The sequence below is a fragment of the Sinocyclocheilus rhinocerous genome, unplaced genomic scaffold, assembly GCF_001515625.1.
Source record: "Sinocyclocheilus rhinocerous isolate Xijiao unplaced genomic scaffold, SAMN03320098_v1.1 scaffold1956, whole genome shotgun sequence".
In the NCBI taxonomy this organism is placed as follows: domain Eukaryota; kingdom Metazoa; phylum Chordata; class Actinopteri; order Cypriniformes; family Cyprinidae; genus Sinocyclocheilus; species Sinocyclocheilus rhinocerous.
In genome coordinates this window covers 725,742-753,127 of record NW_015638932.1, presented here as the reverse complement: position 1 = coordinate 753,127, position 27,386 = coordinate 725,742, and the positions used below count along the sequence as shown (strand labels likewise).

At 38.1% G+C, this 27,386-nt stretch overlaps 1 protein-coding gene across 1 annotated transcript in view; it reads left to right on the top strand.

Annotated features, from left to right (window-relative positions):
- Positions 1-4,185: 4,185 nt before the first annotated feature.
- The window catches only part of LOC107750056 (neuropilin-2-like), a 90,813-nt gene continuing 67,612 nt past the window's right edge, over positions 4,186-27,386 (top strand). Inside the window, exons 1-3 of the mRNA XM_016565314.1 lie at positions 4,186-4,874; positions 14,660-14,837; positions 26,459-26,640. Coding sequence (XP_016420800.1) covers positions 4,790-4,874; positions 14,660-14,837; positions 26,459-26,640 — 445 coding nt within the window. The 5' untranslated portion in view covers positions 4,186-4,789. The remainder of the gene's footprint in view (positions 4,875-14,659; positions 14,838-26,458; positions 26,641-27,386) is intronic.

Below are 27,386 nucleotides of genomic sequence, written 5' to 3'. Positions count from 1 at the left end.
CATCCAGTAGAAATCAGTTGAATCAGAGGTGAAATCTCTTGAATGTCTCAATTGTTTTCCATCAAAAGCAATGAGATTAAATGGAGAGCAAATGCTTTTCTCGGATGCTTCTCAGATTCTTCTCTTCATATAAAGATCTTCATCTGTTTCCTCTAGAGCATGGTGTCAAACTCAATTCGTGGAGGGCCGGAGCCCTGCAGAGTTTTGTTCCAACCCTGCTTCAACACACAAACCATGTAGTTTTCAAATAAGCCTGAAGGACTTGATTAGTTGGATCAGGAATGTTTAATTAGGGTTGAATCTAAACTCTGCAGGGCTGCGGGCCTCCAGGGATTGAGTTTGACACCCCTGCTTTAGAGCAGGCATATTCTAATGGCTTGGTTGCAACCGGACTGCGAGACTTAATGACAACGGCAGCACCATTTTACCATTTCTAAATAAAGTGAGCAGCGCTTCAAAACAACCCAAGTAGGGATAACTGCAGGCTGGAGCAGTGGGCGTAGCGAAAGATTAGGGCGTGCCAAAAGGTAGGGGGCATGGATAAAGGTCTTTCTAATTGGTTAGGGTTAGTTTCTGTTGTAGCATTCACCTTTTGGCTCTCCACCTTTTGCCACGCCCATTACTCCGACCTGCAGCTACCTCTGTCGCAAACAACGGAGCAGTTCATGAATGAGCTGCCCCCATTTCCTCTTCCTGCATGTAAGAGGAAATGGGACGTGTGGATGGGCAATAACGTAGCAGAGGGCTGTACGAATGGGATATTTAATGTTGAGTATTACGGAGCAGCTATGACTCATGTGCTTGCGTAAATACTGACCAAGGTTAATATAGTTTTGAATTTTTAAATTAGTTTTATTTTAACATCGTTTTCAAATTTGTATATATATATATATATATATAAAGAAGGCATTATTCAATGATTTACCTTTGAAATTTTATGCTACACTGTTGTCACATGATCTTGTCATGCTGCATGTGAATGCCATCTAGTTATCATCGAAATGATCTTTCAATTATTAAATTATCTTTTTATCAGTAAAAAAAAAATATTACTGCTGTAATTAATTTCAGTTCAGTTCTCACACTGGAAAAGGAAAGTCAAATTGCATTCTACACCATTCAAATTAAGTTTGAGGTAAGAAAGATTAATAATAATAATTAAAAAAAAAATTTTTACTTTTATTCAGCAGTTTGCAAGTTGTAATAATATTTCACAATATAACAGTTTTTACTGTATTTTGGGATACAGTACAAATAAATGGTGATCATAAGAGATTCAAAAACATTAAAAAGTCTTAATAATTCCAAACTTTTGACTAGTAATGTGTATATACTGCAAAAATAATAAGAATATTATGTTAGTATGCTTATGAACATAGGCATTGTGTGCGAGTAATGTCTAAGAAAAACAAAATTCTCAATGTATCTTTGTCTAAACAGATGAGATTTTTTGAAATAAGAAACTGTGAAAAGTTAGTTCATCAGGAAGGAATGGCTATGCACTAGACATTAATCTAGTCCAACTGCTGTGAAGGTCGACAGCTCTGGCTATGCTCATGCTCTGCCCTTGACGACCCATGTTGTTCAGGTCCTGTGGTCAGGTCTGTCCCCCTGCAGGTCTAATCACGCAATTACTTGAGATTTCTGAGCTATGGCAGTAGCCTACATGAAATAAACATTGCCACGTTGCCTCATGTAATTGTGCATTGCACACATTTCCTCATATCATGATGACCATTACGTGGGCAAGACTGTGAACTTCACATTTGTATTGCGTGCAAGCCACCTTCCTAGAAAGGTGAACTTGAATTTGTACAATTTATCATGGTTTCATCATGTTTTCAATACCTGTTGTTAGTTTCGTTTCGTTTTAGTTTTTCAAATATTTTGACGTTTTTATTTTATTTCAGTTTACGAAATTGTTTTTTCATCAATCGTTTTAGTCGTAGTTTTAGTTTTCGTTTGCGAAAATAACCTTGATACCGACGTTCTCCCGAGTGCTTGCAATGCCACAAGAAATAAACACACATTGTGTATGTGTGTTTATGCAGTCATGCAACACAAGGAAAAGAAGTGCACAAGGAAACACCAGGAAATGAAGAAACTGATACATATTCATTAAATCATACGTACTTTACACAGAGGATGCATCTTACATTCTGTCTTGGCTATTTTCTAGCAGTTTTTATGAGTTAGATCGACATCTTTAGATTGTTACAATTTTTTGTTTTTATTATGAATTCAATGAGGACGTTATGACATTAGAAAATGTTCTTTTGTGAATGGCCCCTTAGTGTGGTATAGTAAGAAAAACGCAAGGCTCAAACTTCATTTAAAACAAAGACGTATTTTTCGTGGATTAAACAAACAGAGTCGACAGAAGCTTATGGCCTGAAACAGGATGTGACCTCATGGTCTTTGAAGCCCTGCCATTGCTCCTGTGAAGAGAGGGGTGTTGAGTGAGACAGACCTGATGGCCGATTGTACACATGGTTCTCTGTTCCTCACACACACTTGAAAAATGATTTTGTGGTGAAGAAAATATAGCAGAAAGCACTTTCACTGAATAGGTTACTTGTCAAGCAAATGCTAGGGTTAGTCTCTTTTTTTGTTTAGGCCACACATGTGCACATATACTACACAGACAGACAAAATGCAGAAAATCAGCTTCACAAGGAATCTTTTCCATGAAGATAGGATGATGGATATGATTTTTGCAGGCAACATTATATAGATGTGAAGGTAAAGCTGTACATTAAAACAGATCACAACACACAAGAATGACACCATGCATTATAATCAGAAACGTTTCTTGCACCATAAACAGCCGTAATATAGCACTTATGCACTTATTTTGACCATTTCCACCCTCTAAACGTCATTTTTGCTAATATACCTTTAAGACTTGCATATATAGCCAGTCAAAATCCAAAAATAACATGCACTGTATTTTTGTGGGAGTGTGTGTGTGTGTGTGTGTGTGTGAGTGAGAGCTGATGTTTGATTCACAAATGAATCATTGTTTGGTAACGGTTATGCATTCGAATATCACACGACTTGAAAGAACATTGACAAAATGTATCTCGTTTGGAAACGTTTCTCTCGTTTGAATAGTGATAAAAGTTATTACATAGCTACAATAGGCTACTTCTGATTGATCAGTTGCTCCATTCACCAGATGTTTTTTGTATAATGAGCAGAAAAGCAGTTCTAACATGCATGCACTTCTAACTTTTGAGCGCTGATCGATTCTATGGACCTTTTCACGGAAATGAACCGACTCTCACAACTTAGAACGCAAAAGAAACCGGGATGATTCACCAACGGATCTTTTTAAACGAATCTTTCAGTGAATCGCTTGAACGGTTTGTATTTATTGCAGCAGCAACAACAACAACTATAATAACAACATGCTGCTGCATCCTACTGGAATTTCTGTGGTAACTTTTGAGCAATGAGCGATTCTATGAATGAAACGGTACAATGAAACGAACCGATTCGCATATGAATCTGACTCTTAGCGTTAGAACGCGAGAGAAATGTATGATTCACAAACGAATCATTTTGTTCAAAATAATCTTTTAATAAATTGCTTGAATTGCTCGTGTTTATTGAACTACTGTAAACAACAAAAATTCTTTCAGTGAATCGCTTGAACGGTTTGTATTTATTGCAGCAGCAACAACAACAACTATAATAACAACATGCTGCTGCATCCTACTGGAATTTCTGTGGTAACTTTTGAGCAATGAGCGATTCTATGAATGAAACGGTACAATGAAACGAACCGATTCGCATATGAATCTGACTCAGCGTTAGAACGCGAGAGAAATGTATGATTCACAAACGAATCATTTTGTTCAAAATAATCTTTTAATAAAATGCTTGAATTGCTCGTGTTTATTGAACTACTGTAAACAACAAAAACAATAATTACACGCCGCGAGGGAACCTCTGTGATAACTTTTGAGCGATGACCGATTCTATGGATCTGTTCATTGAACGAGCCGACTCGCTAAAATGAACCGGACTTCTCAGCGGTGAGAGAGAGAGAGAGAGATGTTCTCTAATCAGTGACTGAGGGGAGGCGGGCCAAGAAAGCTCAGTGTAATGCGATAGCTGCGCCGCTCAGAAATGCTATTACACACATACTGACTCACTCACTCACTCACTCACGCACGCACATACACTCGCGCTCTCCGGCACATCCACACGCGCTGCCACAGCTCAGCGCGAGCACAGCAGTGCGCTTCAACACGCTTCTGTGCGCAACACCAATTCCACTCCTGTCCGGCAGTTTGGACAAAACTTGGTGCCTCCCGAGTATGACTGAATGACTTACTAGAGCAAGAAGATAGCAGAACATTTAAACTCGGAGGGCAGTGTGTTTTAAGCGGACGATTAAGGGAGAGATCCCTGCGGAAACCCATAGGCTATCAAACCATCGGAGACCGATCAGGCAATGGAGCGCAATAACGCACGCAAATCCGTGACGGCGTTATAACGGAATAAAGTTGAAGACCTCTAATTTAGTCTTATTTGAGGAAAAACAGGCTGTTTCACGACAAAGCATGACTTTATGAATAGCCTACATGAAATAGATAATGTCATGCACAGTTTGCATTTGCTGTGCGCAATTGGCTCAACAGAACTGCCCTTGAATATGAAATTCTAAGCACTACAAAGACAAAAAGGCGTATTTTCTTTTCTTTTCTCAGTCTGTGTTAACGCCGTTTGTTCTTTGAAGAAGATCACTAGTTGAACACAGGTCACTTCTTCAAGGCAGCGCATGTTTGGAAAGATGGATTTCTGGATATCTCACCATGGAATTGCATTTATTTTTTGCTTCGTTCTGAAAGTCAGCGCAAAAGAAAGTAAGTTTGTCTGTTTTTCCTCTTTAACTTTCATAACGGTATATATGTGTCTAAATTCCCATCTAGTGAGGCTATCCGCAAATGGCAAACAGATTTCTCTCCTGGCGAAGCGACGTGTGTTTCTGCTGTCCAGGCAAACCATGCTGAGAAAAGAAGAGCTTCTGGTTTTATTTAGTGGAGAAAAGGAGCAGATTTATATTTAATAAGGCGCAGCCACACAAATAAATGGGAAACACTTTCTTTGAGCGTTGTTAGTGTTTGCTGAGACATATCTTTTTAGATCATTTCTGGACAACTTTTCCAGGACAACCTGGGCTGTAATGTAGTTCATATGTAGGCTAATAATAAAAAGTAACCAACTTTCACAATAAATAAATAAATAAAGATTCCGATTACAACCACACAGGCTTTTCGAGCTTGATGTCACCTAACTTTTAAAAAAGTTCCTTCAAATCATAATGTAGATGTAAATACCCATAATGTAAACACCAATAACCTTCTCTATAAAGAACCACGTAGACAAAGCAAAGGGGTCTTTATTTAAATAATACAGAGAACCATTTTTAAGAAAGAACAGCAAAAAATCCGAACGTGAAATCAAGCCATATTCACTGTAACCTTCCCAGGAAATACCACGACTTCGCGTTACGAGAACATGATTTGGGGATCTAAACCACGTAGGATCATCTGAATTAACCGTTATGTGAAGTTTCTTGCGCTTCTGTCGATATCATGGCAGAATGATATGGTAGCTATAGGAAGAAGATACGTATAGCAGCCTATAGTATGCAAATGAATTATTAGGATATGCATGTATGATATTTGTTGAATTACGTGGTAGCCTACTTTAAAATATAGGCTACTATAGGTTTACACCAGAAGAACATCCGCGGATGAAATTTATTGACAGCCATGCAGGCATTTCTTTAAAAAAATCGATCAAGGGGTCTTTATATATTTGGTCCCTCACCGTTCAATAGTAAACAGCAGTTGACCACGTTTTGAAACGTGCTTGTTCTCGGTCATTGTTGGGCTTTCACGGGAAAACGGAGTCACGGCGCGAGCGGACTTCAGAGCGCGCGACTTTCAGCCCGCCTCTTCACGCGTACAAAACACGTAAGTATATGTACGTTTTTGTTAATTGATACGTGTTTCGTCCATTTCCGGAATAGCAAAACAATGCTTCATTAGAAGCTGTCAAATAATCAGAAGTGATAAGGCTGTAACAACACAATGGCGTCCAAATTTTCACGAGAGATTGTTTTCACAGATATCGTCAACAATAGGCTACATCGTTAACTTTAACGGGAACAGCTATTACGGGAAAATAAGCATGTGTGTAATAGGTCTTCATAGTTACGGAGTTATTGTGATAATATACATCTTAATGATGTTGTTTTGTGCAATTTATAGTCATATCTATGCCTAGCCCTCTCAAAGAATATTTATTTACAGTGCAGCAGCACCTGCAGTTTTAGGCCAACAGGTTGAGAAAAAATGATGAAGCAGCTACAATTAGTGGTGAAAGGTCTTCAAATAATTGAAAGTTGCAGCTGCGAATGAATGAACCCTACTTGCTTATGGATGACATTGTGGCTTGACTTAGGCTCTCTGCCATTGTTGCGTTATTGCTCTTGACATAGGCTACAAACTTTCATCCCTGGAGCAGCTGGTTTATGGGTGCGGTGGCATTGCAGATTATATTTCTGCAGAGGAATAACCACTTTAAAGTGGCTAAACTGAAGCAGCTTTAGAAATAGGGCTCAATAATGGCAACAGTTTGAAGTGCAGAGTTCAGCAGATGAATAGGCATTTTACACTGTTGTTTATTTTCTGTGATTATTAGCAACGTCTGCAATTACTGTTTGATAATTGTTTTCGTATTTACTCGTGGGGGTAATTTATGTAAACAGTTTTGATTTGTGAGCCCATATCTTGTTGCAGACAATTATGCCATTATTTTTAGTTTGGGTGTTGAAAAACCCATTTGGACCGCAACCTGAAACTGCACACATGCAGTCCTCTCAAAGGTACTTCTGTAACGCCCCTTTTCCCAGCGTGGCATCAACTGCAAAAAGCGCAACACAATGTGCTGAATTATGGACAACAAAGACACAGCATCTCTTGTGTGAGATCCATGCCTTTAGGGGCCCTTCTCAGTTTTTTGTTTTGTCCTGGCCAAAAAGTGACATGTTGACCCACATAGAATGATATCAGACTGTCCATGTGTTAACAGTGTCTTAGCAGTGGCACGTTTTCTTTTATTCTCAAAAACACTATTTTCACCTGCCTCTCTATTTGTGCCTCCTACTCAAACCTCTTATTCACATCTTGTCAAACACTGCCCTCAAATCTGGAACCTTCTCAGCGAGTCCTTCCAGGGTGTTTTCTCCTGTTTAAAAGTTTAAGATCAATGCATTGATGCATTTTAACCTGTTTGCAATTATGTTATTTCTGTGTATTTTATGTTTAAGGAACCTTTAAGTTATTTAGAGGCTGAAATCTAATATATTTACCTTAGTTTTGGGAAAACAAAGTGACAGAATGCATATTAAGCTGCATTTTTACTCTTTTTGAGTGTTTTTTGCACATGCAAAACACTGCCATTAATGCTAGGGTGTAATGGGTGATTGCCAAGGTGTTGCTATGAGGTTTCAGAGGTGTTCTGGGTGGTTTATAGTGTTGCTGATGTTTTTGGTGGTTACTTAGTGGAAAAGAGCCCACCTTCAAGTCTTTGTGATATTCTGGTCCTTCTATGGGATGTTTTTGCCCATTGTATCGTCTGATTGCTTAGAAAAATTATAGAATTAATCTTTAAGCTGCACAGTTTAAGTTATTGTTCATGTCTGTTGTACAAAAAGTACAAGTTTAGCTAAAATTGGTTCAAATCACTAGTATGAACATTAGTAATAGTGATGTTCGTTTATGTTGGCAGCTTTCCTTTAGGACAGCTTTTGTGTGTGTCCACTGTTTAGCTTGACAAACCTGATTAAAGGATAGATACATACATACTTTATGTGAATAAACAAAGCACTTAGTTCTCCCCAGGATTCCTTCAAATAGACAGAAAGACGCACACCCATCTACTCACACATACACACATCTTCTTTTCATCTACAGCACCCCGAGTGGTTGTGTATGCTGTTTCATCCTATTTTTCTGGGTTTCATGAATAGGAGAAGTACTAATCTATGCAGAAGCTAGCAGTTTCAGCTCCGAAAAGAAGGTCAGAAATTTGCATTTGGGGCCAGGAAACCACGACCGGATCAATCCCTGCGGAGGCAGTGGGTGCTGAGAACTCCCTGGATTGATGGGAATTGAGGAGGAATTAAAAATATAGCATAAATAATTGAAACAGCCCCTTCTATAGTTAGTGTCATTTTGAGCTTTTAGTGGAGCATGAGTGTGGGTGTGAGAGAAAAGACAGACAACGTGACACATCGATGTTTGTAAATCAGGGCACCGCAGAAGTTTCGGTGAGTGATAACTGTAAAATTCATGATGCACGATCAGATGTACACTGGGAATTGGTGAATGAAGTGCAATATAAAATCTCTAAAATCTGATTAGTTTAGAAGTCTATGTGAAATAGCTGATGCATGGACACATGTGACCGTACAGCATTTGAATTCAATGATAATTTAGCAATCATCAGTTCATTGTTTCTTGGAAACAGCCAAGTTGGTTGAATTAACTATTGTTTATTGTGTTTATTATTAATTCATGTAATTATTAATATTGACGTTTATACCAGTTAGTTTTGATCCACTTGCTCATCTTGGTTTATTGTTCATAATGCTTTAACAGTGCTGTTTGTGAAGCTTGGTAGTTCTTCTAAAGAACATAAAAGGTTTAGAGCAATGTAGAGAACGTGGAACCTGTTCCAAAAAGTGAAATCAAGCCACGAAAATGAAAAATGTAATGTTCTTTAGAGGAATAGTTGACCCAAAAATGAAAGTTCTGTTATTATTTACAACCGATATGGAAAAAGTAGACCATAATAGTATAATGAAAGTGGTCAATAGGATTTATTAGTTGCTTATTGTGATTTCTATTAATACATGCAATTTTTAATTGAATATTTATGTTTTGTATTGCTGTTTATACCATTTAGTTCTGGTCCAATTGCTTGTCTTGTGGTTTATGATGCTCTAACAGTTTTGTTTGTGAAGCTTGTAGATCTTCTCTAAAGAAAAAAAAAGGTTTAAAGCGATAAAAGACGTGGAACCTGTTCCAAAAAGTAAAACCAAGAAGTTTCAGCCATGAAAATGAAAAATTCAATGTTCTTTAAAGGGATAGTTCACCCAAAAAAGAAAATTCTGTCATTATTTACTGACCCTCATGTCTTTATATACCTATATGGAAAAAGCAGACCATAAAATATCATGAAAGTGGTCAATATGACTTATGTGCTATATTTCATGTCTTATAACGCCCTGTGAAAGCTTTGTGAGAGGAATAAAATGAAATGCAATATGTATTGGACTCTTTTGGTGAGTGCTTAGATGGTAGTGAGATTCGTGAGAAATGAGAGAGTGAGCGAGAAAGCTTTGGTAAGGATGAATGGATCAGTGCTGATTTCCTCACCGCGGGTGACAGCACTTTTTAATTAAGGTGCATATGGAAGGATGGAGAGAGAAAAAGAACGTGTGAGAGAGATGGAGATATATCATGGCCTCTCTACATGGATGCAACTTATCACCACGGTGACAGCTCAGCACAGCGATGATTCCATTAATAGAAATTAATACCAGCAGAGAGGAACACAAAACATCTGGGTGCACACACAGAGCGATTTGTATTTAGCTGTACATTTTTGATCCCTTTTTGTTTTTTTTGGCATTTTAGTCTTTTAAAAGCATCAACTAGAACCTCATGTGATTTAAGGATTCGACTAAAAACTGAAAATGATTATCATTATTTCTTGTCCTTTAATGTTATTCTAAACATGTTTGACTTTCAGACTGAAATATGAGTCATTATTTACTTGGTAATCTCCAGTGATCTCTTCTAACCAGTGTTGGGCTAGTTACTCAAAGAATGTAATATATTACTCATTACTAGTTACTCCTTTCAAAAGTAATATTGTTACTTTACTTATTACTTTATGGCAACAGTAATTAGTTACACTACTAGTTACAATACTTTTTCTTCACGCCCGACAGAAGTTGTACTGTAACTGTGTATCCACATAAAATTATTCTAGAATGTTACTAACAATATATTTCTGCCTCATCATTTGACCAAAATCCACATTGGATCGCAGTCAGAAGTTATTGCAAACACTCAATAGTGATTGATAGTGACATTCAAGTAGAAGTGTTGTATTAATCTCATTAATTCTCATGTGTACCTTGAAGCTAATTGTGATTTCTCGGTTACCCATATACGATTATATTTCATTAAGTTTGTAAGAAACTTTAATTTTCCAAAAATATTTTTAATTATAGTAATATAATGTACCACATGCTGATCAGAGGAGTGTGGGTGGGCTGTAATAGTAAAGTAAAGCCACAACTTACACAACAGTGTTCAGATCATCTTTTTTTCCTGACAAAATCAATGTAATGCAATATTTCTATCTGCTGAATGTAAGCTTTTCCATATTCCAAGCTTTCCTGATGCACTGGTGACTTCATGTGCCTGTGCGAGTCATGAAAATTATGAAAATAAATCTAGGAATTATTTGATTGTTGGATTTTAAATCAGCGGGGTTGAGGCATCAGAAGTAACTAAGTAACTAAACAGTTTTTTGGATGGTAACTGTAATATTATTACTGAAATCTTATTAGTAATTAGTTACACTACTAGTTACTGCAAAAAGTAATATTATTACAGTAACTAGTTACTGCCCAACACGGTCTCTAACCACTGCAACCGGGTCTTTGAGTCAACCTGAGAAGTGAACCGGTCAGATCTGTGAACAGTTTTTTTTAGACTGGCTTTGTAAACTGGATTAATTGAAAAGATCTGACTCAAAAGAATGATTTGTTTGCAAATCGGACATGGCTACTACTCTCATGAACATACCAAGAAGAGTCAGGGATGTCAAGTTTGAACTGGTGATGTGCACTATGAACAAAGTATTCACTCAGGTATCAGATCTTTTAAATAAATCAATGATTCGTTCACAAAACTGGTTTAAATGATTTGTTTACACAGATTCACTGAACCAGTGATCCAGTCAGAGTGGTTAACAGCTCAATGACTTTCAGCCTGTTCCTCACAAAAAAGCTGGTGCACATACGGACCATGTTTATAGTGCTTTTATAGAGGTTTTCGGCCATGTTTGTCATCACTCCCATTTCAACATCTGCTTTTGTGAAAAAAAAAGGAGAGGATTTGAAAATACTTTTTTTTTTTTTTTTTAGTTTTAAATGAACAAGACTTTTAAAGTTACAAAAACCTTATTTTTATTCTTCGTTCATTCCAGCAGCCAGGTCTGATATCTCTTCTTGAGGCTGTCTGTAGCCCCTCTCCCCTTCTGTCTCTCTACATGAAAGGACAGATCTGTCTAAAAAAGTGCAGAGCACACAAAATCCCACCTCATGGATTTATCCTCAAGACCCACTTCCCTGAAAACCCACAACAGAGCGATAGACACAGCCAGAGAATACATGCAGACAGAATGCAAATGCTAAAACGATTGCTATCTGTTTGTCCTTTTGCGTTCCTGTAATATATTGGGTAATAATACTGAGATGAGGTGAGGAATTCATGGAAGGAGGGCTGCAAGGGAACTGTCAAGTCATCTTCAGCACAAAATAAGAGAAGAAAATAAGAAAGAAGACAATGAGGCCTATTTTTAGGACCTTTCCACTGTGACATTTTTCCACTGTGATTTATAGTATAACCACATCCCCCTAATTCTCAATAATGTAAAATAAAAAATGAATAATAAGAGTGTTATTTAAATGGTGAAGCATTTAACATAATAGCATTTGCTTTACTGCCTTTATGCTGATTTAAATGGAAAAATCATTGTATCAGTTTTTTCCACCGTAATTGTCTTTAGGAACAAGTTTTTTTTATTCAACTTCACAAGGATAAAAGTGCCCCTAGTTGAAGAAACGCCCATATACTGTATATATAATATGTATATGTATATATATATATATATATATATATATATATGTATGTGTGTGTGTGTGTGTGTGTGTGTGTGTGTGTCTTGAGTGTGTTTGTGTGTGCACTTACATTTTACTAGCTAGATTTTCCCCATCAGAGGATGTAGCTGAAAAGGGTTAGCAGGATTCGGTTGTTGCCTTAAATGCCAACTCATTTGAAGTGTACCTTTGAAAAAGACATAATAGCAGTGGAAACGTCAACACTTGAAAGAAGCCCCAACCATCCTTTTACGTTTTATTCAGGCTCTTGTGACTGGCACGTATGGGAGTCTTGGATTCAGGCGACACTCAACTCATTGTCTCAAGATTTTCCACCACACCAATGCATAGTGCTGAAGATCTTTAACATGGTTTTAGTGTGCCCTGCAGCTCGCTTTTGAAGGGCAATTTAACAAGTTTTCAGAAAATTCTTAGATATTGAGAGTTCTGGAGTTGTGCATTTGGGGTTTACGAGTCTCTTTTTTGTCTCATTTTTACCGTGTCTCATTTAATTCTCTCTGGCTGCATCACTATTTTTGTGTTGCTTTAATATTAGAGACTCCATCCATTCTCATCCGGGCTATGATCGTATAACTCGGGCAACGTTAGAAATGTGCCCACTGGCATAGATTCTGCTATATGCTAGGAGCTTTTAGCATATATGGGATAAGGTTGAAGTAGTCATGAACTTCTGTCAGAGACAGGAGGAATTTTCCGGTCGTGTTTATCTGTATTTGCAGAAGCCAACATCAGACCCAGAACTGTCAATCAAACCACCCTCTTCCTCTCTGAACCTGCACTATTCCCACTTTCCCTTTCTGATGTATGCTGTGATGTATCCTACTAAACATAAGCATGTTAGCTGGTTCCAGTCACCTTTTGTGGAGGTGTACATTTTTATCATACAGAAAATGTAATCTTCAGGCTTGTCTTCTCATAAGGTTGATGGCAATAATCATGGGTAACCATGTTCTGAATGTCCGAGTCATTCATTTTATGCAGTACCTTTTTAACTCTGTAACCTTTAAAAATGAATATGCTTCTATGCACAGGTCAAGCTCAGACACTTCAGCTTTATTCATTTTGCCTTATTTATTTGCACAAAATGAACAGGACTGAAATGAATAGCTAAAATTTGTCACTTCTAAATGACGTAGTGACGGTTAGCTTGCTTGAGGAAGTCAAAGCTTATTTTCATATATCTTTTTTAATACCTTTTTAAATGTTGATATTATCAGCCCAATTTCTGTGATTTTGTCAAACAGGATGAAATGTTTAAGAGTTGAATGTATGTTTTAAGCTGCTATGTTCTCACCACGAGTGATGTAACTTCCTAAGGGATGATGTCATTCAGGAACTGGCTTTTGTTAGTTAAGGGATTTTACAAAAGACTGATGGGTTATAAAGTGCATCAGGACATGGGAAAAGCCTATGAAATGATGACCAATTGAAACGGTATTTCCAAGAAACATGCTGAATATTATTTAATACATTGCTGGTTTTAAATTTTCGACGAGAACAACACACATGCCAATAATGGCATCATCAATTCAAACTTAAATAGTGAAATAATTTAAAATTAATATAATTGTGATGTTCTGATAAAAGAAAACAGATTTACTTGTTTTCCATTTATACAAATAGTGAGCTAAATATTCTATGAAGGTGATATGAAAATGTGCTGCATAGTAGGTATGACCCATCTGCTAATTCCTCAGTTGTCCTTTGGCTGGTATGTGGTTAAAAACCCCTCACTGTACGGTTGTCATGGTGAAAGGCCAGAAAGTATTTCTGTCTCCTAATCTTAGCTTCATTTAGAATAATAATGACCAGAGTGATATCCTCTATGTGTGAGGGTGGCATGAAAAAGGGCTGTTGCGCATGTTAGCATGAATGCTAGCATGGGGAAGGACTGTTTGGTGAAGATAACAGAGAAACTACTTTAGGTGAGGTGGTAGAAGAAAGGCTTTGTTATGCTGGATCCCATTGCAGTTTTGGGAATGACCTCTTGAACCTCCAGAGAAGAGACCTGCATGTCACTTCCTGTCTCAGGGTTGGCTATGGTAGACTATTATATCTTGTAGAGAGCATAAGAAATTTGTCGAAAGCTTCCAGACTTTTACAATAACATTGTGGGAAAGCTTAAAAGAACATAAGGTAATTGGAAATGTGGTTGTAATGTCATGAAATTGTCAAATTAATATTTATTTACTGTAGAAATACAATATCCTCATAGCAATGCCATTATAGAGATGTTATTTTAATTTTAAGTCAGCATTCCCAACAACATTTTGCCCAACCAGCTTCTACAGTATAATGTGATGTATTTTCAAGAGGCCTTGGTGACATCATCCAGTATCATCCAAAATGCACCAATTACTCGCAGGAACTTGTATTAATGAACACAATAGGGCTAATGTTGATTTAATGATGGTTTAACTTCATATAGCATTGTTTTTGTCCCTTGTGTGTTTTGACAAGATGATAAGTATTCCTGGTAGCCATGCAGTGCTTGCTCAGGGATTTGGTAGCGCTTGTGATTTATGTATTTAATTTGCCTTGAGTTTACGCCACTCTGCTTGGACAAATGAGCATTAAGTATGTGGCTAATAACTAACTTATTTAACACTCTACCTCACCTCACTTTCTTTCTATTTGTCTTTCTCCCATTTGTCTTAGTTGAGACATGCGGAGGCCAGCTGGATGCCAGTAACGCTGGTTACATCACATCTCCAGGATACCCCCTGGAATACCCGCCCCATCAGAGCTGCCAGTGGGTGATCAGCACACCTGAACCCTCGCAGCGCATCGTGCTAAACTTCAACCCCCACTTTGAGCTGGAACGACTGGATTGCAGGTGAGAAAAAAGTCTGGGATAAAGGAAATTGACTGGAAAAAAGGGGCAAAATTAAGCACTAGTCCTATGGAATGACGAACGATAAGGACGTGCGCGCAATTCATTTACCTCCAATGGAGCATTTGCAGACCCTGCCCTGTGTGTGGAATTGTTGATGAGGCGAAAGTGGAAGATAAGGGGAAAAGAGGGTGTGAAAGAGGTAGACGTTGAATGCGCTTAATTTATTGGATGAGAGAGAAAGATGTGAGTCAGGGGGAAGGGGAAAAGAGGATGTGTGAGAAAGAGATATAGTATGTGGTACTGAGGATTTGGAAGAAAAGAGGTGACCCGGAGAGGTGGAACTATTTGAAGAGAGGAATGACGTTGAGGGTGAAGTTAAGAGAGATATAATACGGTTTAAAGCAGCCTAAAGGGCTTACACAGGGATGCAATGCAGCTGTCACTGGGAAAGGGGGTCGTCTAGAAGGCTTTTTGTAGAACTGTTTCCCCTCAGCTGTAAAATTAATTATATTCATTCAGGCTCTCACTTTTCAGAGTCTGACTTACATTACAATGACCAGTAAATCGGTTCTACTAATGTCACTCTGTTTCTTTTACCTTATACATGAGGGATATGCAACTCCGGTCCTGGAGGGCTACTGTACTGAAGAGTTTAGCTCAATCCCTAATCAAACTTCGGCCCTCCAGCACCGAAGTTGCTCATCCTTGTCCAATATAGCTATGAGACTCATGGAGGGCTTTAGGTCAAATTCTAATTAAACACACAGCTAATCAAGATGTTCAAGACAAGAACCTTCCAGGAAAGTGTGTTGGGTAAGGTTGGAGTTAAACTCTACAGGACATTGGCCTTTCAGGAGCAGGATTAGACACCCTTGTCCTACAAGGTATTTGTTTAATACATTTTCTAATGTTTTATTGTTCTGTTCGTTAAGAAATTTTCAAAGTTAAGAGACATTGGGAGAAAGGGGAAGAGATAGAGAGAGAAGGATAGACACCAAAAATACACACCTCAGTGGCTGATCTGTTCTGCTGATACAGCTCAGGTTAATGCCCCCTCACTCCCCAAATGAACATTCTGGATTTGCTGTGTACAAATGTTCAATCTCTTTTCCTGCTTGGGTGGCTTAATCAGGTTGGACAGCTCCACTCTGGCTGTATTTGTTGTTCAGATTAGGTTTCCTAAATGAGAAAGAGTTTACAGAGGTTTTAGAGGTATTAGCTTGAAAGACATTCCCAATTGGGCTCCAAAAACAGGCGAAAGGTTGAGGCCTCTTAGTTCAGGAGGAAATGTTAAGGTGGTTGCTTGAGAGTGTGCAAATTAATAGTTAGTATTTATATTCGCTTGCATGGTTTACAGTAAAACAGAGGTGTCCAAGTCCTGCTCTTGGAGGACCACTTTCCTTCAGAGTTTAGCTTCAACACCTGCCTGGAAGGTTCCTGAAAGCATTGATTAGTTGGTTCAGGTGTGTTTAATTAGGGTCAGAGCTAAACTCTTTGGGCAGGTGGCCCTCTGTGAGCAGGAATGGACACCCCTGCAGTAAAACAACCAACTTATTTAGCCATTTCAGAATGGCCAGTTGGAAGTGACATGAGCGACAGAGACCATTGACGATACGACAACCGTACAACAGTACAGCTACTTGTCAGCCTTCAGCATTTTAATCGCTGTTAGTATGAATGTCCCTTTAGACCTTAGTTTGGTGTAATGACAATGAACAAGTGTGCTCAGGGATATCTTGGTTACTTGCAAGTGTCTGAAACAAAACTCTTGAACATATTTCAAAGATTCAATGCCAAGAACGTCCCAAACCTTGCAAAGTTAAGCATGTAGTTCTTTGGAAGTCTCATTGTAGTGATCTGGTTTCCTGACAAACTGATATAAACCTCTGCACCCTGCCAAAGCGGATATTGAGTAAAACCAGCCCATCAGATTAGAGTTTGCCATTTTGGGAAAGCTCTTGACTGTTTTTGTTTGCCAATATCTGAAACAATGTGCAAAAATTGTATCTTTAGGTGTTCAACAGCTTGTCACTGGGGCAATAATCTTAACAGGACAGTTTTGTACCTTATCTATGCCTAAAAGGTGAATATTAGAGTAGTACTACATTAGAGTAGTATAATATTAGAGTAGTATAATATGTACCCTTGAGGTACTACTATGAACCTTATAGGGGTAAATAAGGTACAAAGATGTCTGCCACAGTGAAAAACTGTTGTACCTCTAAAGGTAAAAATTTTGCCCATTTTTTCTGAGATGTAGATGTAGAGTCCATCTGAGGCTGATATTCAATATTAGTGTTGCTGTTTATATGCCATCAGTTCGGTAGTGGGCTGAAATAGAGCTGTAAGGGTCTCTGTAGTTGTGATTTGCAAGATTATGATAGCACAAAACACACGTTGTCAATGTACCATGCTCATTCTTAATCATTCTTACTCCGTCTCAGTCTGAATGAGTGGAAAAAAGTGGAAAGAAATGTGTGAGGAAAAATTTGAAGAGGTGTCAGATGCTTTATGGTACTGTGCTTCATAAACTGGCCTCTTTCTAATGGTCCACTTCAAGTGTTCATCTCCTCCATCTGTATTTTACTATATATACAGTGAGTCATCATCAGCACATTTAAGCGAGGTATGATTGAAAGGCCCTGGCTCTGTCTTTTAGACAGCAAACAATTACACACACTAGCAAGCACATTTAAATTCACCTTATGCTTATGAGTGCTGGCTCGGAGTCTCTGTTACTCGGAGGAGCTGCCTCGGTTTCGCTTAGCTTGCACAATTTACCCTAGACAAGGTCAAAGCAGCTTCTTGTGCCCTAAACCATACTAACTAAAGTGCTTCTAAAAAGCATCTTGTGGCTCACATGATGTAGTTAGGATAGGTGTGGTATCAATGACAGGGAATTTTTATCGGCAGGGAATTTTTATTCCAGAAGCGAAGCCAGATGGCTTTTACCTGGAGGGCTGTGAGCAGATTGATCTGAGATAGATGCAATAAAAATGGCAAAATGAAATATCTGGCCATATCTTTAATGTGATACTCTTCTTCTTTGAGATGAAAGAAAGAAAAAGGGTGGTGAGGTGAGAAGAAATCTCTCTCTTTTGCACTTTCTATCTATCTGTCTGTCTGTCTGTCCGTCTGTCCGTCCGTCTGTCCATCCGTCCGTCCATCCCTCTCTTCTATGAAGCAATATGGCTTTTACCTGGAGGGCTGTGAGCAGATTGATCTGAGATAGATGCAATAAAAATGGCAAAATGAAATATCTGGCCATATCTTTAATGTGATACTCTTCTTCTTTGAGATGAAAGAAAGAAAAAGGGTGGTGAGGTGAGAAGAAATCTCTCTCTTTTGCACTTTCTATCTATCTGTCTGTCTGTCCGTCCGTCTGTCCATCCGTCCGTCTGTCCCTCTCTTCTATGAAGCAATTTTTTTCAGTTCATTCCTTCAGGTCTCTACCCAGTTTGCCTCATTATCATTCTCCAAGTAGATCCCCATTATATTTTCTCGCCTTAACACATTACTCTATATGCAAACAGCAAGTTCCTTCTGAATGCTAAATACTGAGTTCACATAATGCATACAGAGGAAGAAGTCAATTGTTGTAGAATGATTTAAATGTTGTACTGCAGTGGAAGGGCTTAAGTCGAAACCAGATCTGATTGAGAATCACATCTCAGACATAAAATATTGACAGCGAGACAGTTGTTTGGGCTGCGGAGGGAATCTAGAAGAATTACTGGTAAGAATAAGACAGATGTGTGTGATGAAGTCTGCATCACTCAAGGGAGTCTGCGCTCTACTCAAGTGATGAAAGTTGTCGCGTTTACTATGCAGCGCTATCTGCAGATGTTGAGGTGCTAAGCTGTTGAGCAGCATCAGCGTTTCTAAACTGCAAGCATGATATCACCCCAGTGTTTCCCATTCATTAACTAGACTGTGGCGGCCCGCGAAGCCATAATAAAGCGAAGATATATTTATACTTATAACATAAAAGTTCTTTAACGTTGTGTTTCACGCCATTGCTTTGGCAAGTATCGGTCAAACGAATTAAAACCGAAAGCGTAATATGACTTATCAAGTCTGTGTGCTTGTTTCAAAGTGAAGCGCACACATTGCGCAGCGCACGCGATCGGCTCGTGATCCGGTGTTTTCCGCATCTCAGAGCAACTCCGTTCACAGTGAATGCAGTGAACTCCGTTATTGAATGTGCTGTGAGTTTAGCGCGTTTGGGAACGTTTATTATTATTATTATTGTTTTATTCTAATTTGCTTGGCTTCCAATTTCACCAGTGAGACTGATACACTATATCACAACTAAAAAGAGGGTTGAGTCTCCTTTAAATTTCAAGTATAAGTACATTCACCAGCTTTTTTCTTTTACTTTGCAAACTGAACCTGTGTTGGAGCTCTTAATTTTGAACTCTCAAAGTGCACCAGATTTATGAATTTAACTTTAAAATGTACAACATTTTCTTACGGGGGGCCATGCCCCCGGACCCCCCTAGAGGGATCGAGGACCACCCACCACAGTCTCACAAAATCCTGTGGGAAACACTGCACCCTATTTCCACTTTTCCTCTGGGACAAAGATCAATGTATGTGCTTTGCCCTTAATGAAGAATCAATGGACCCAGCACATTCAAAAGAGTGAGGTCATGGTCAAGAAGGGCACAGACCAGCGGACCAAAGGCCACAGGGGTCATGTGTACAAAATGAGCATCACATAAATAAAAATACCACAGTTACATTGAACAGTTATAATAATGTTTATTCTTTGATCAATAATTGCTCAACAAACCTTATGAATTGTTTCCAGCTCCTACAGTCTGACTATTCAGCACAATTGAAGTGTTAAATTGCATAATGTACATAAACCTGTGACCGTATATCAGTTCAATTCAAATACAGCTTAATTAGAAATGCAACTATATATTTGTCAGCATTATTTTCAAGTACATACATTATTCCTTTGTTCACTAACTGGCCACAGTTAATAAATTTTCTGGATATCAGTATCGATGATTCTAAATGGTTGATGATTTCACATGCTTGATAATTATTCAAATAGGTCAATAATGTTTTTTTTTAGGACACTGCGGTTTCAGTGATGTTTTTAGGGTATTGGAAATATACCAGCAACCCTGGAGTGTATCAAGATATTGATAGCTAAAAAAAAATGCAATCAGTCTGGAGTAGTATAAAGTGACACATTTGGGAATTCAAAGATTTAAAAAAGTCTCTCTTTACCCCGAGAAGCCAATTTTCACAGAAAAAAGTTTTAATATCCTTGATGGAAAAAGGGACCTAATGCATTCTGATAAGGCCTAAGGCTTTCAAAGGCAACATAATGTGAATTGGGAGATGGCACGTTTTGGTGGGAACAAGCTGAATTTCGGAAGGCCAGAAAATTCTCTTTCCTAAAGGTGTGAGTTAAAAAAATCTAGCAAATGTTGCTTTAAAGTCAGTTTTAGTGTTGTTTATGAAAGCCTCAGGCTCCTGCGGTCTACCCCAGTCATCTGTAAATGTCAGCGCTGTATCGGACAGCAATGCTATTTGTTTCCCGACCGGTTTGAAGATGGCAACCCTCCCTTTCCCTTGGGAACTCTCCCCGGCATCTATTTAATATTTCACAGGCACTTATAGCTTATCAGGCTGCCCGGGGTCCAAGCGTGCAGCTTTCCATGCAGACTCTCAGCATTATTTAATTTAAATTTTAGTGTCTTGGCCGGTTGACGAGCCATCCTGGAGCACGTCCTGCGGCTGCTGGCCTAAAAACATGGCAGAATTCAAATGAGCAGCCATTGTGTTGTTTGATATTGAAAAGCCAATGTGATTGTGTGTCAGACTGAATTATATTCTGAAAAAGCCATTGAGATGAGTTTGAAAAAAATAGAGCTACATGACATCTTCATAGGATAATAAAGATATGTCATGCAGCCTATCATAATAGCTGTTTGATTTCAGCTAAGTTTTGTGTGTTGTTTGATATTGAAAAGCCAATGTGATTGTGTGTCAGACTGAATTATATTCTGAAAAAGCCATTGAGATGAGTTTGAAAAAAATAGAGCTACATGACATCTTCATTGGATAATAAAGATATGTCATGCAGCCTATCATAATAGCTGTTTGATTTCAGCTAAGTTTTGCTTCCAGGATTCAGCAAGGAAGCTACATTTTGGTCAGACATGAAATGACTTGTCAAGAGCAGTTTTATTTCCTGTATTGACGTATTTCTTTTTAAAACAGGAAGCTGAGGCAGAATATATCCCATTCTATTAATAGCCAGTAGACATTAAATTTTTTACATTTGGCAGACACTTTGGCAAGCAACTCACGCACGCACACACACACACACACACACACACACACACGCACACACACAGGTTTGTTTTTGTGAAAAGTGGGGACATCCCATAGGCGTAATGGTTTTTATACTGTACAGACCGTATATTCTATTGCCCTACACCAACCCTACCCCTAAACCTACCCCTCACAGGAAACTTTGTGCTATTTCAGATTTTCAATACACTCCATTCTGTGTGATTTATAAGCGTTTTGAAAAGTGGGGACATGGGGTAATGTCCTGAAAAGTCACCTTCTCCTTGTAATACCTATGTCATACCCTTGTCATTATACAAATTTATGTCCTCATTTGTCACAAAAACGCGCACACACACGCACACACATATATCAAGTCTCGCTTTCTCTGGGAATTTAACCCATTACGTTGGTATTGCTAGCACTAAGATTCTATACTGTTTGAGCTACAGACATAATTTTCAACTTGCTATTGCTAGCCAGAAGCACATGGTATGTTTTTTTTGTTTTTTTGGACAAAAATGTGATTGATTGATTGATTCTGTACTTAAATGGTAGTGTAAGGCAGTGCTTCTGAAACCTGTCCTGTGGACCCCCAACCACTACACATTTTGTATGTATCCCTCATGGGCCACACCCAGTTCAAGTTTTGCAGACTCTACTAATGAGCTGATGAGTTGAATCAGGTGTGTTAAATGAGGGAGACATACAAAATATGCAGTGGTTGGGGCTCCCCAGGACAGGTTTGAGAAGCACTGGTGTAAGGCACTTGATGAAGTACTGTAGCAGTATCATGGTTCAGTGATGGCATAAAATGGTAGTACTGTGGTACTTTGATATATATATACTAGGCCTACCCTGTCTTTGATTTCCTTTTGTATACCGCACCAGGGTACCATTAGTTACTTATATGGTGCTATAAGGTGAATAGAAGAACACATTATTATAGCAGTGTCCACAATGCATGATATTACTCTCATATATTTTTATGCATCCATTGTAATTTATGTGCATATGGGCACGTGAGCCAAATATAAGATTCAACAGTGATGTTTAGCGAGCTAGAGGGTCTTATGATTTAAAAAACACATGCTGCAGTGTTGTTTATTGTGTAGGTAGTTGGTTTCAGGCAGTTCAGAGATGAATGGGGTCCAGGCGTATGTTACACCCAGTGTCACCACAGCACATCTCTTTTGATTTGAACACGGGCAAGAAACAAACACTATGTATTACTGTATATGCACAAGACAAACAAGGATAGTAGCATCCGTACCCCTGTGTATCTGTCTGTCTATGTCTTTCTCCAGACAAACTGCTCTTTAGGGCAGCTAGTGACACCTTGGGGGACTGTGTAGGCCTGAAAAAAATGCTTGAAAACACCGTAGGTGTGAAAAGCAATTAGCAGTGAAGAGGCTGGAGGGGAGAGGAGACAGAATATGAGATTGGAGAGGAAGACATGTCTGAACATGAGACCAGGACATGGGGCCTTTGCCCTCCTTGTGTCAAGCCTCTCTTCCCTGCTCACATTTACAAACATACCACTGTCTGGGGAGTTTTCATCACCGCCTGCAGCACCTGAATAACCATTCAATTGTGCATAATTAGCATGCATAATCGCAGCTCTATTGCACCACAGTAAACAATTTGAGCTTTACGCCTATAAAACATTATATTGCTGTGATAATGAGAAAAAGCTTCTTGCGTTCAGTCACAAGTGCTGTGAAATTGATACAAACATTTTTTTGTGAGGTAAGTAAGTGATCCGGCTGTTGATCAATGGGCATCCTGGTTTGTTTCCACTCTCAAGAGCATCTTGAAATGCACCGGAGCTAAGTGGAGGCGTCTAGAGACGGTCAATATCCATATTTGACACACTCACTTGTCACTGCTAATCCAGGAACCAAGAGCCCCTACAAAATCAATCACAACCTAATTACACTTGCACACAGTTTACAAGCCTTCATCCCAGCTTTTCTAGTGTTTGAGGTAAGATGGACACAAAAAGAAAATGAGTGAGAGTTTGTGTGTGGGTGTGGTTTTACCTACAGTACAGTTCATATAGTAGCTATACTTTGGGAATAAAATTGTCCTTAAAAGTATATTGAATATTTACAATATATTTAAAACATTGTAAATACAGTGATGATTTTGATGAAGTTGTTGTCATTAATTGGTGTCTAATTTAATGTTTTTTCCCCCTTTGTCCCGTAACTAATGTCTGTGATTGAAACTTTAGTGGCAAATGTTCAATTATCAGTTCAGTTCAGTTTCAATTAATTAATGATTGATTGAAATAATTTAGTAAAAATACAGTATATGTTGATTTTATTGCTGTATATATTTTACCATATATTGTTGCATATAAATGGAAATAGTAAAATAATCTTGTTTGTGTTAATTTAGTGAAAAACAATGTGTAAAACATATATCATCAAAATATCATCAAAAGGCTAAAAAGTATCTTTTTTAACCTATTTCTCCTAGTCTAGGAGTGTTCTCTAAATTAAAGTAAATAATGTTTTTCTTAAAACATAAAAAAACAATAAAATAAAAAAATTGTAATAATATTTTTTATTAATAATAGTATCAAAAGCCTGAAAATTATTGAGATGATATGTTTTTACTTATTCTAATTCTATGTTCTCAAAGTTAAAATGATTCATAAATGAGGAAAATAATATTTTTTCCACCTAATAATTCCAAGCTTTTGTTTGAGGTGTAGGGGTAAGATTAGAGTTAGTTGTTAGTAGTTGTAATTAGATTTATATATTAAAAAAATAGTAATATGTCCTCATGTATGTGTGTGGCGCTGAATAAAAGTTTTTGATACAGTTAAGTTTCATTTTTATTTTGATGTATTGTTCAGCCCATTGTCTCTGACATGTATAGATTATAAAACTATTGTACATTTCTTATGCATTAGAAGGATTTCAGATGCTGTACATGGATTTGCACGTATGTTTGTGAATGTGTATGTAGCTGAGATGTCTCTGGTCTAAATATACACTGCTGTACCTGAAGTCTCCAAGTGTGCGGTCGGCCAGGGGGGTCCAGAGCAATGAAGAGTCAGAGACACCTGCCTCTTTATGTCATTCTGAGGGGCCCGGGGCCGTGTCAGGTTTTCACACACACACACACACACACACACACGTGCGCACGCACACACAATCATGTCTGGTTCACTATCCTTGTGGGGACATTCCATAGGGGTAATGGTTTTTATACTGTACAAACCGTATTTTCTATTATAAATCACAAAAACGCGCGCACACACACACACACACACACACACACACACAAGTCTGGTTCACTATCCTTGTGGGGAATCTCCATAGGCATAATGGTATTTATACTGTACAACTTGTATATTCTATCACCCTACACCAACCCTACACCTAAACCTACCCCTCACAGAAAACTTTCTGCATTTTTACATTACCTCAATTTAGGTCCCCACGGTGACACGAGTCCCCATGAGTCGGTGTGCATTCATGTTTAAGTCCCCATCGGGATAGAAAAACATGTACACACTCCCTGAGTGACGTGGAGCCAGCAGTTATGCGGCTCAACCAGGGATGCTTCAGTGCCAGCCGGGAAGGAAAAGTAAAACAAAACGAGTCAAGAAACGTAAAAAAACATCATGTCTTCATTCTATTCTGGCTTTGTAGGGAAAGCTCAGACACATTCATTGACATCAATATGTTTTTGAGTTTCTGCGCAATTCTTTGGAGACTCCAAAAGTTCTTGGTGTTCCACTGGTCAAGTTCTTGGTGTTCCAGGTTTTTCATATCAATGTTTTAGTTTTTGACTACTTTAAAGCACTATTGCAATGGTGGATTTCTAAAGAACTAAAGAATTACAAGTAACATTTTGAAGTCTATTCATTTACTTACTCAGTTCATTCACACAGTTCGGTTCTGTGAATCTGATTCACTGACTCTTTTCTTGAAGTTAAGTCCTCAACTGACAGAAACGCAGATTTTTTTTATCTTTGACGCACTGCTGGGCAACTTCAGCCACTTTTCCCGTCCATCTTTGCACAGATTATACACTTTACAAAACAAAATAAAAAATATATCATATATCATATCATATCGTTTATGTCCTATATATAAGTCCCAGTGCAGCTTTGTTTAAAGTCATTGCTTACAGTCCAGTTCTACAAATTCTTTGTGAATCGGTTAAACTGAATCATTTTATAGAATTGCTACAAACGAATCATTTAATGGATTCCCCTGGCATCAGGCTATACAATATCATCGTAAATTACATTAATGTTTATTTTCAATAATGCAACACTAAGCTAAAACTAAACTTGCAGCATTTTGAAGCAGCTCATTTGCCTCATACAAAGACTAAGTTGGTTTTAAACTGCGTAGATTCATTTTCATAGTACGGAGGAAGTCTGGTCACCATGTTGTGCTCTGGAATAGTTAGGTTGGGAATGATGGCGTGTGTTTACAGGAATCTTGTTCTTGTTTAGAGGTTAAATGGGGCAAGCATTCCTGAGGTGTGAGAAGAAGTCTGACTCATGCGTCTCTATGGACAGATTTATTATAAGGAAGCACTCATGCAGACAGTCGGCTAGATTTTTGGGAGTCTTTTGCCTCATTTAGACATCGTGTGTGAAGTGTTTTGGCAAAAGAGGGCAACACACATTAAGGGATTATTTTGGCCGGACAGGTGGTCATTGTCTCAGCTCCTTGTGACATGAAAAAAATTGTGTTTGTTGTGATAAGGCAGCAGTCAACGCAGGGTCAAAGGTCACCCCAGCTCAAATTAAAATGACTCCTTGCAGTTCCTTCACAGTTACTCATTGCTGCAGAAGATATTGCATTGCACTTCCTTGTGTTCTTAATGTTTGTCCTTCCCAGAGGAACATTTTTAGTGCTCATATGTTTTGTTTAAATATCAACTTTATCTGATGTCAATAATTCAAGAGAAATATTTCACATTAGGAGAAATAAAAATAGACTCTATATATACAGTGTACATATAGTATATATTATACAGTGTGTATATATATATATATATATATACAGTTTTAGTTTGTGTTATTTTAGTACATCAACTAAATTAAAATGAGAAATATTACCTTGGCAACTATCTGAAATGAAAAGTTTTCTATATTTTATTTTATTTCAATTAATGCTTATTTTATTTCAAGTAAAGAAAATGTTTTTTTATGTTTTTAATTTTAGTGTTAGTGAACTATAACCCTTTTGCAGACTTTGGCATTTTGCATGTATACCAGACAAACAAATCCAAAAATAGCATTTAAGCATGTACTGTTTTTTTTCTTTTAGGTATGACTTCATAGAGATTCGAGATGGGAATTCTGAGTCCGCAGATCTGCTGGGAAGGCACTGCAGTAACATCGCTCCTCCTGCCATAATTTCCTCAGGTCCTGTCATCCACATCAAGTTTGTGTCTGATTACGCGCACCAGGGTGCCGGTTTCTCCTTGCGCTACGAGATCTACAAGACTGGTGAGTGAGCTCAATCCCACTGCTTCCATGTGGTTAAGGAAACAGACATTTTGAAGAACAGTTTTTTCCAAGGGAAATTTCTATACCTGACAATGAACAGCTAAAGCAGCATTCTCATCCTATAAGTCCTTTCACACGATTGCTGCTATTATAATCAATGGAGAGGGTTGCATCATAATTCACATTTACTTGACAGACACAACAATTTTAATTTTAGTCGTGCTGCACTGCAACATCAGCCACTTTTCATGTGTTTGTCTTTTGCTTTAAATTATTGTCATTAATTGTGTATTATATAAAATATTTTCCCTGTACATTAAGAGAGCCCACCTACAATCCCTGCCGGTACGAGACTCGAACCTGCAACCTTTGAGTTACAAGTCCAACTCTCTAACCATTAGGCCACGACTTCTCGTTTAAAAGCGAAACACTGAAATAAATAATTCACTGAAAACGCAACGCGAGTCTCTGTTCTCTCTGCAATCTCTGATGTAATCAGCCTGGTTTCCTTTATATTAGCGCTGTTTTGGATGGATTGTTTGAATGCATTCGCTTCCTGGACCATTGGACTGAAAACCTTCACGGAGTTTAGTGGCTTAAAATGATCTAATAGCAAGCAGAGAAGCAAAATTGGGTTAAAGGGTTCGAATAGAAATTGTGCTTCAGTAATTTGGCGTTAATTGCGTTAAATTATTTTAACGCGTTATGGATTATAAAATTAATCGCATGCGTTAACGATGACAGCC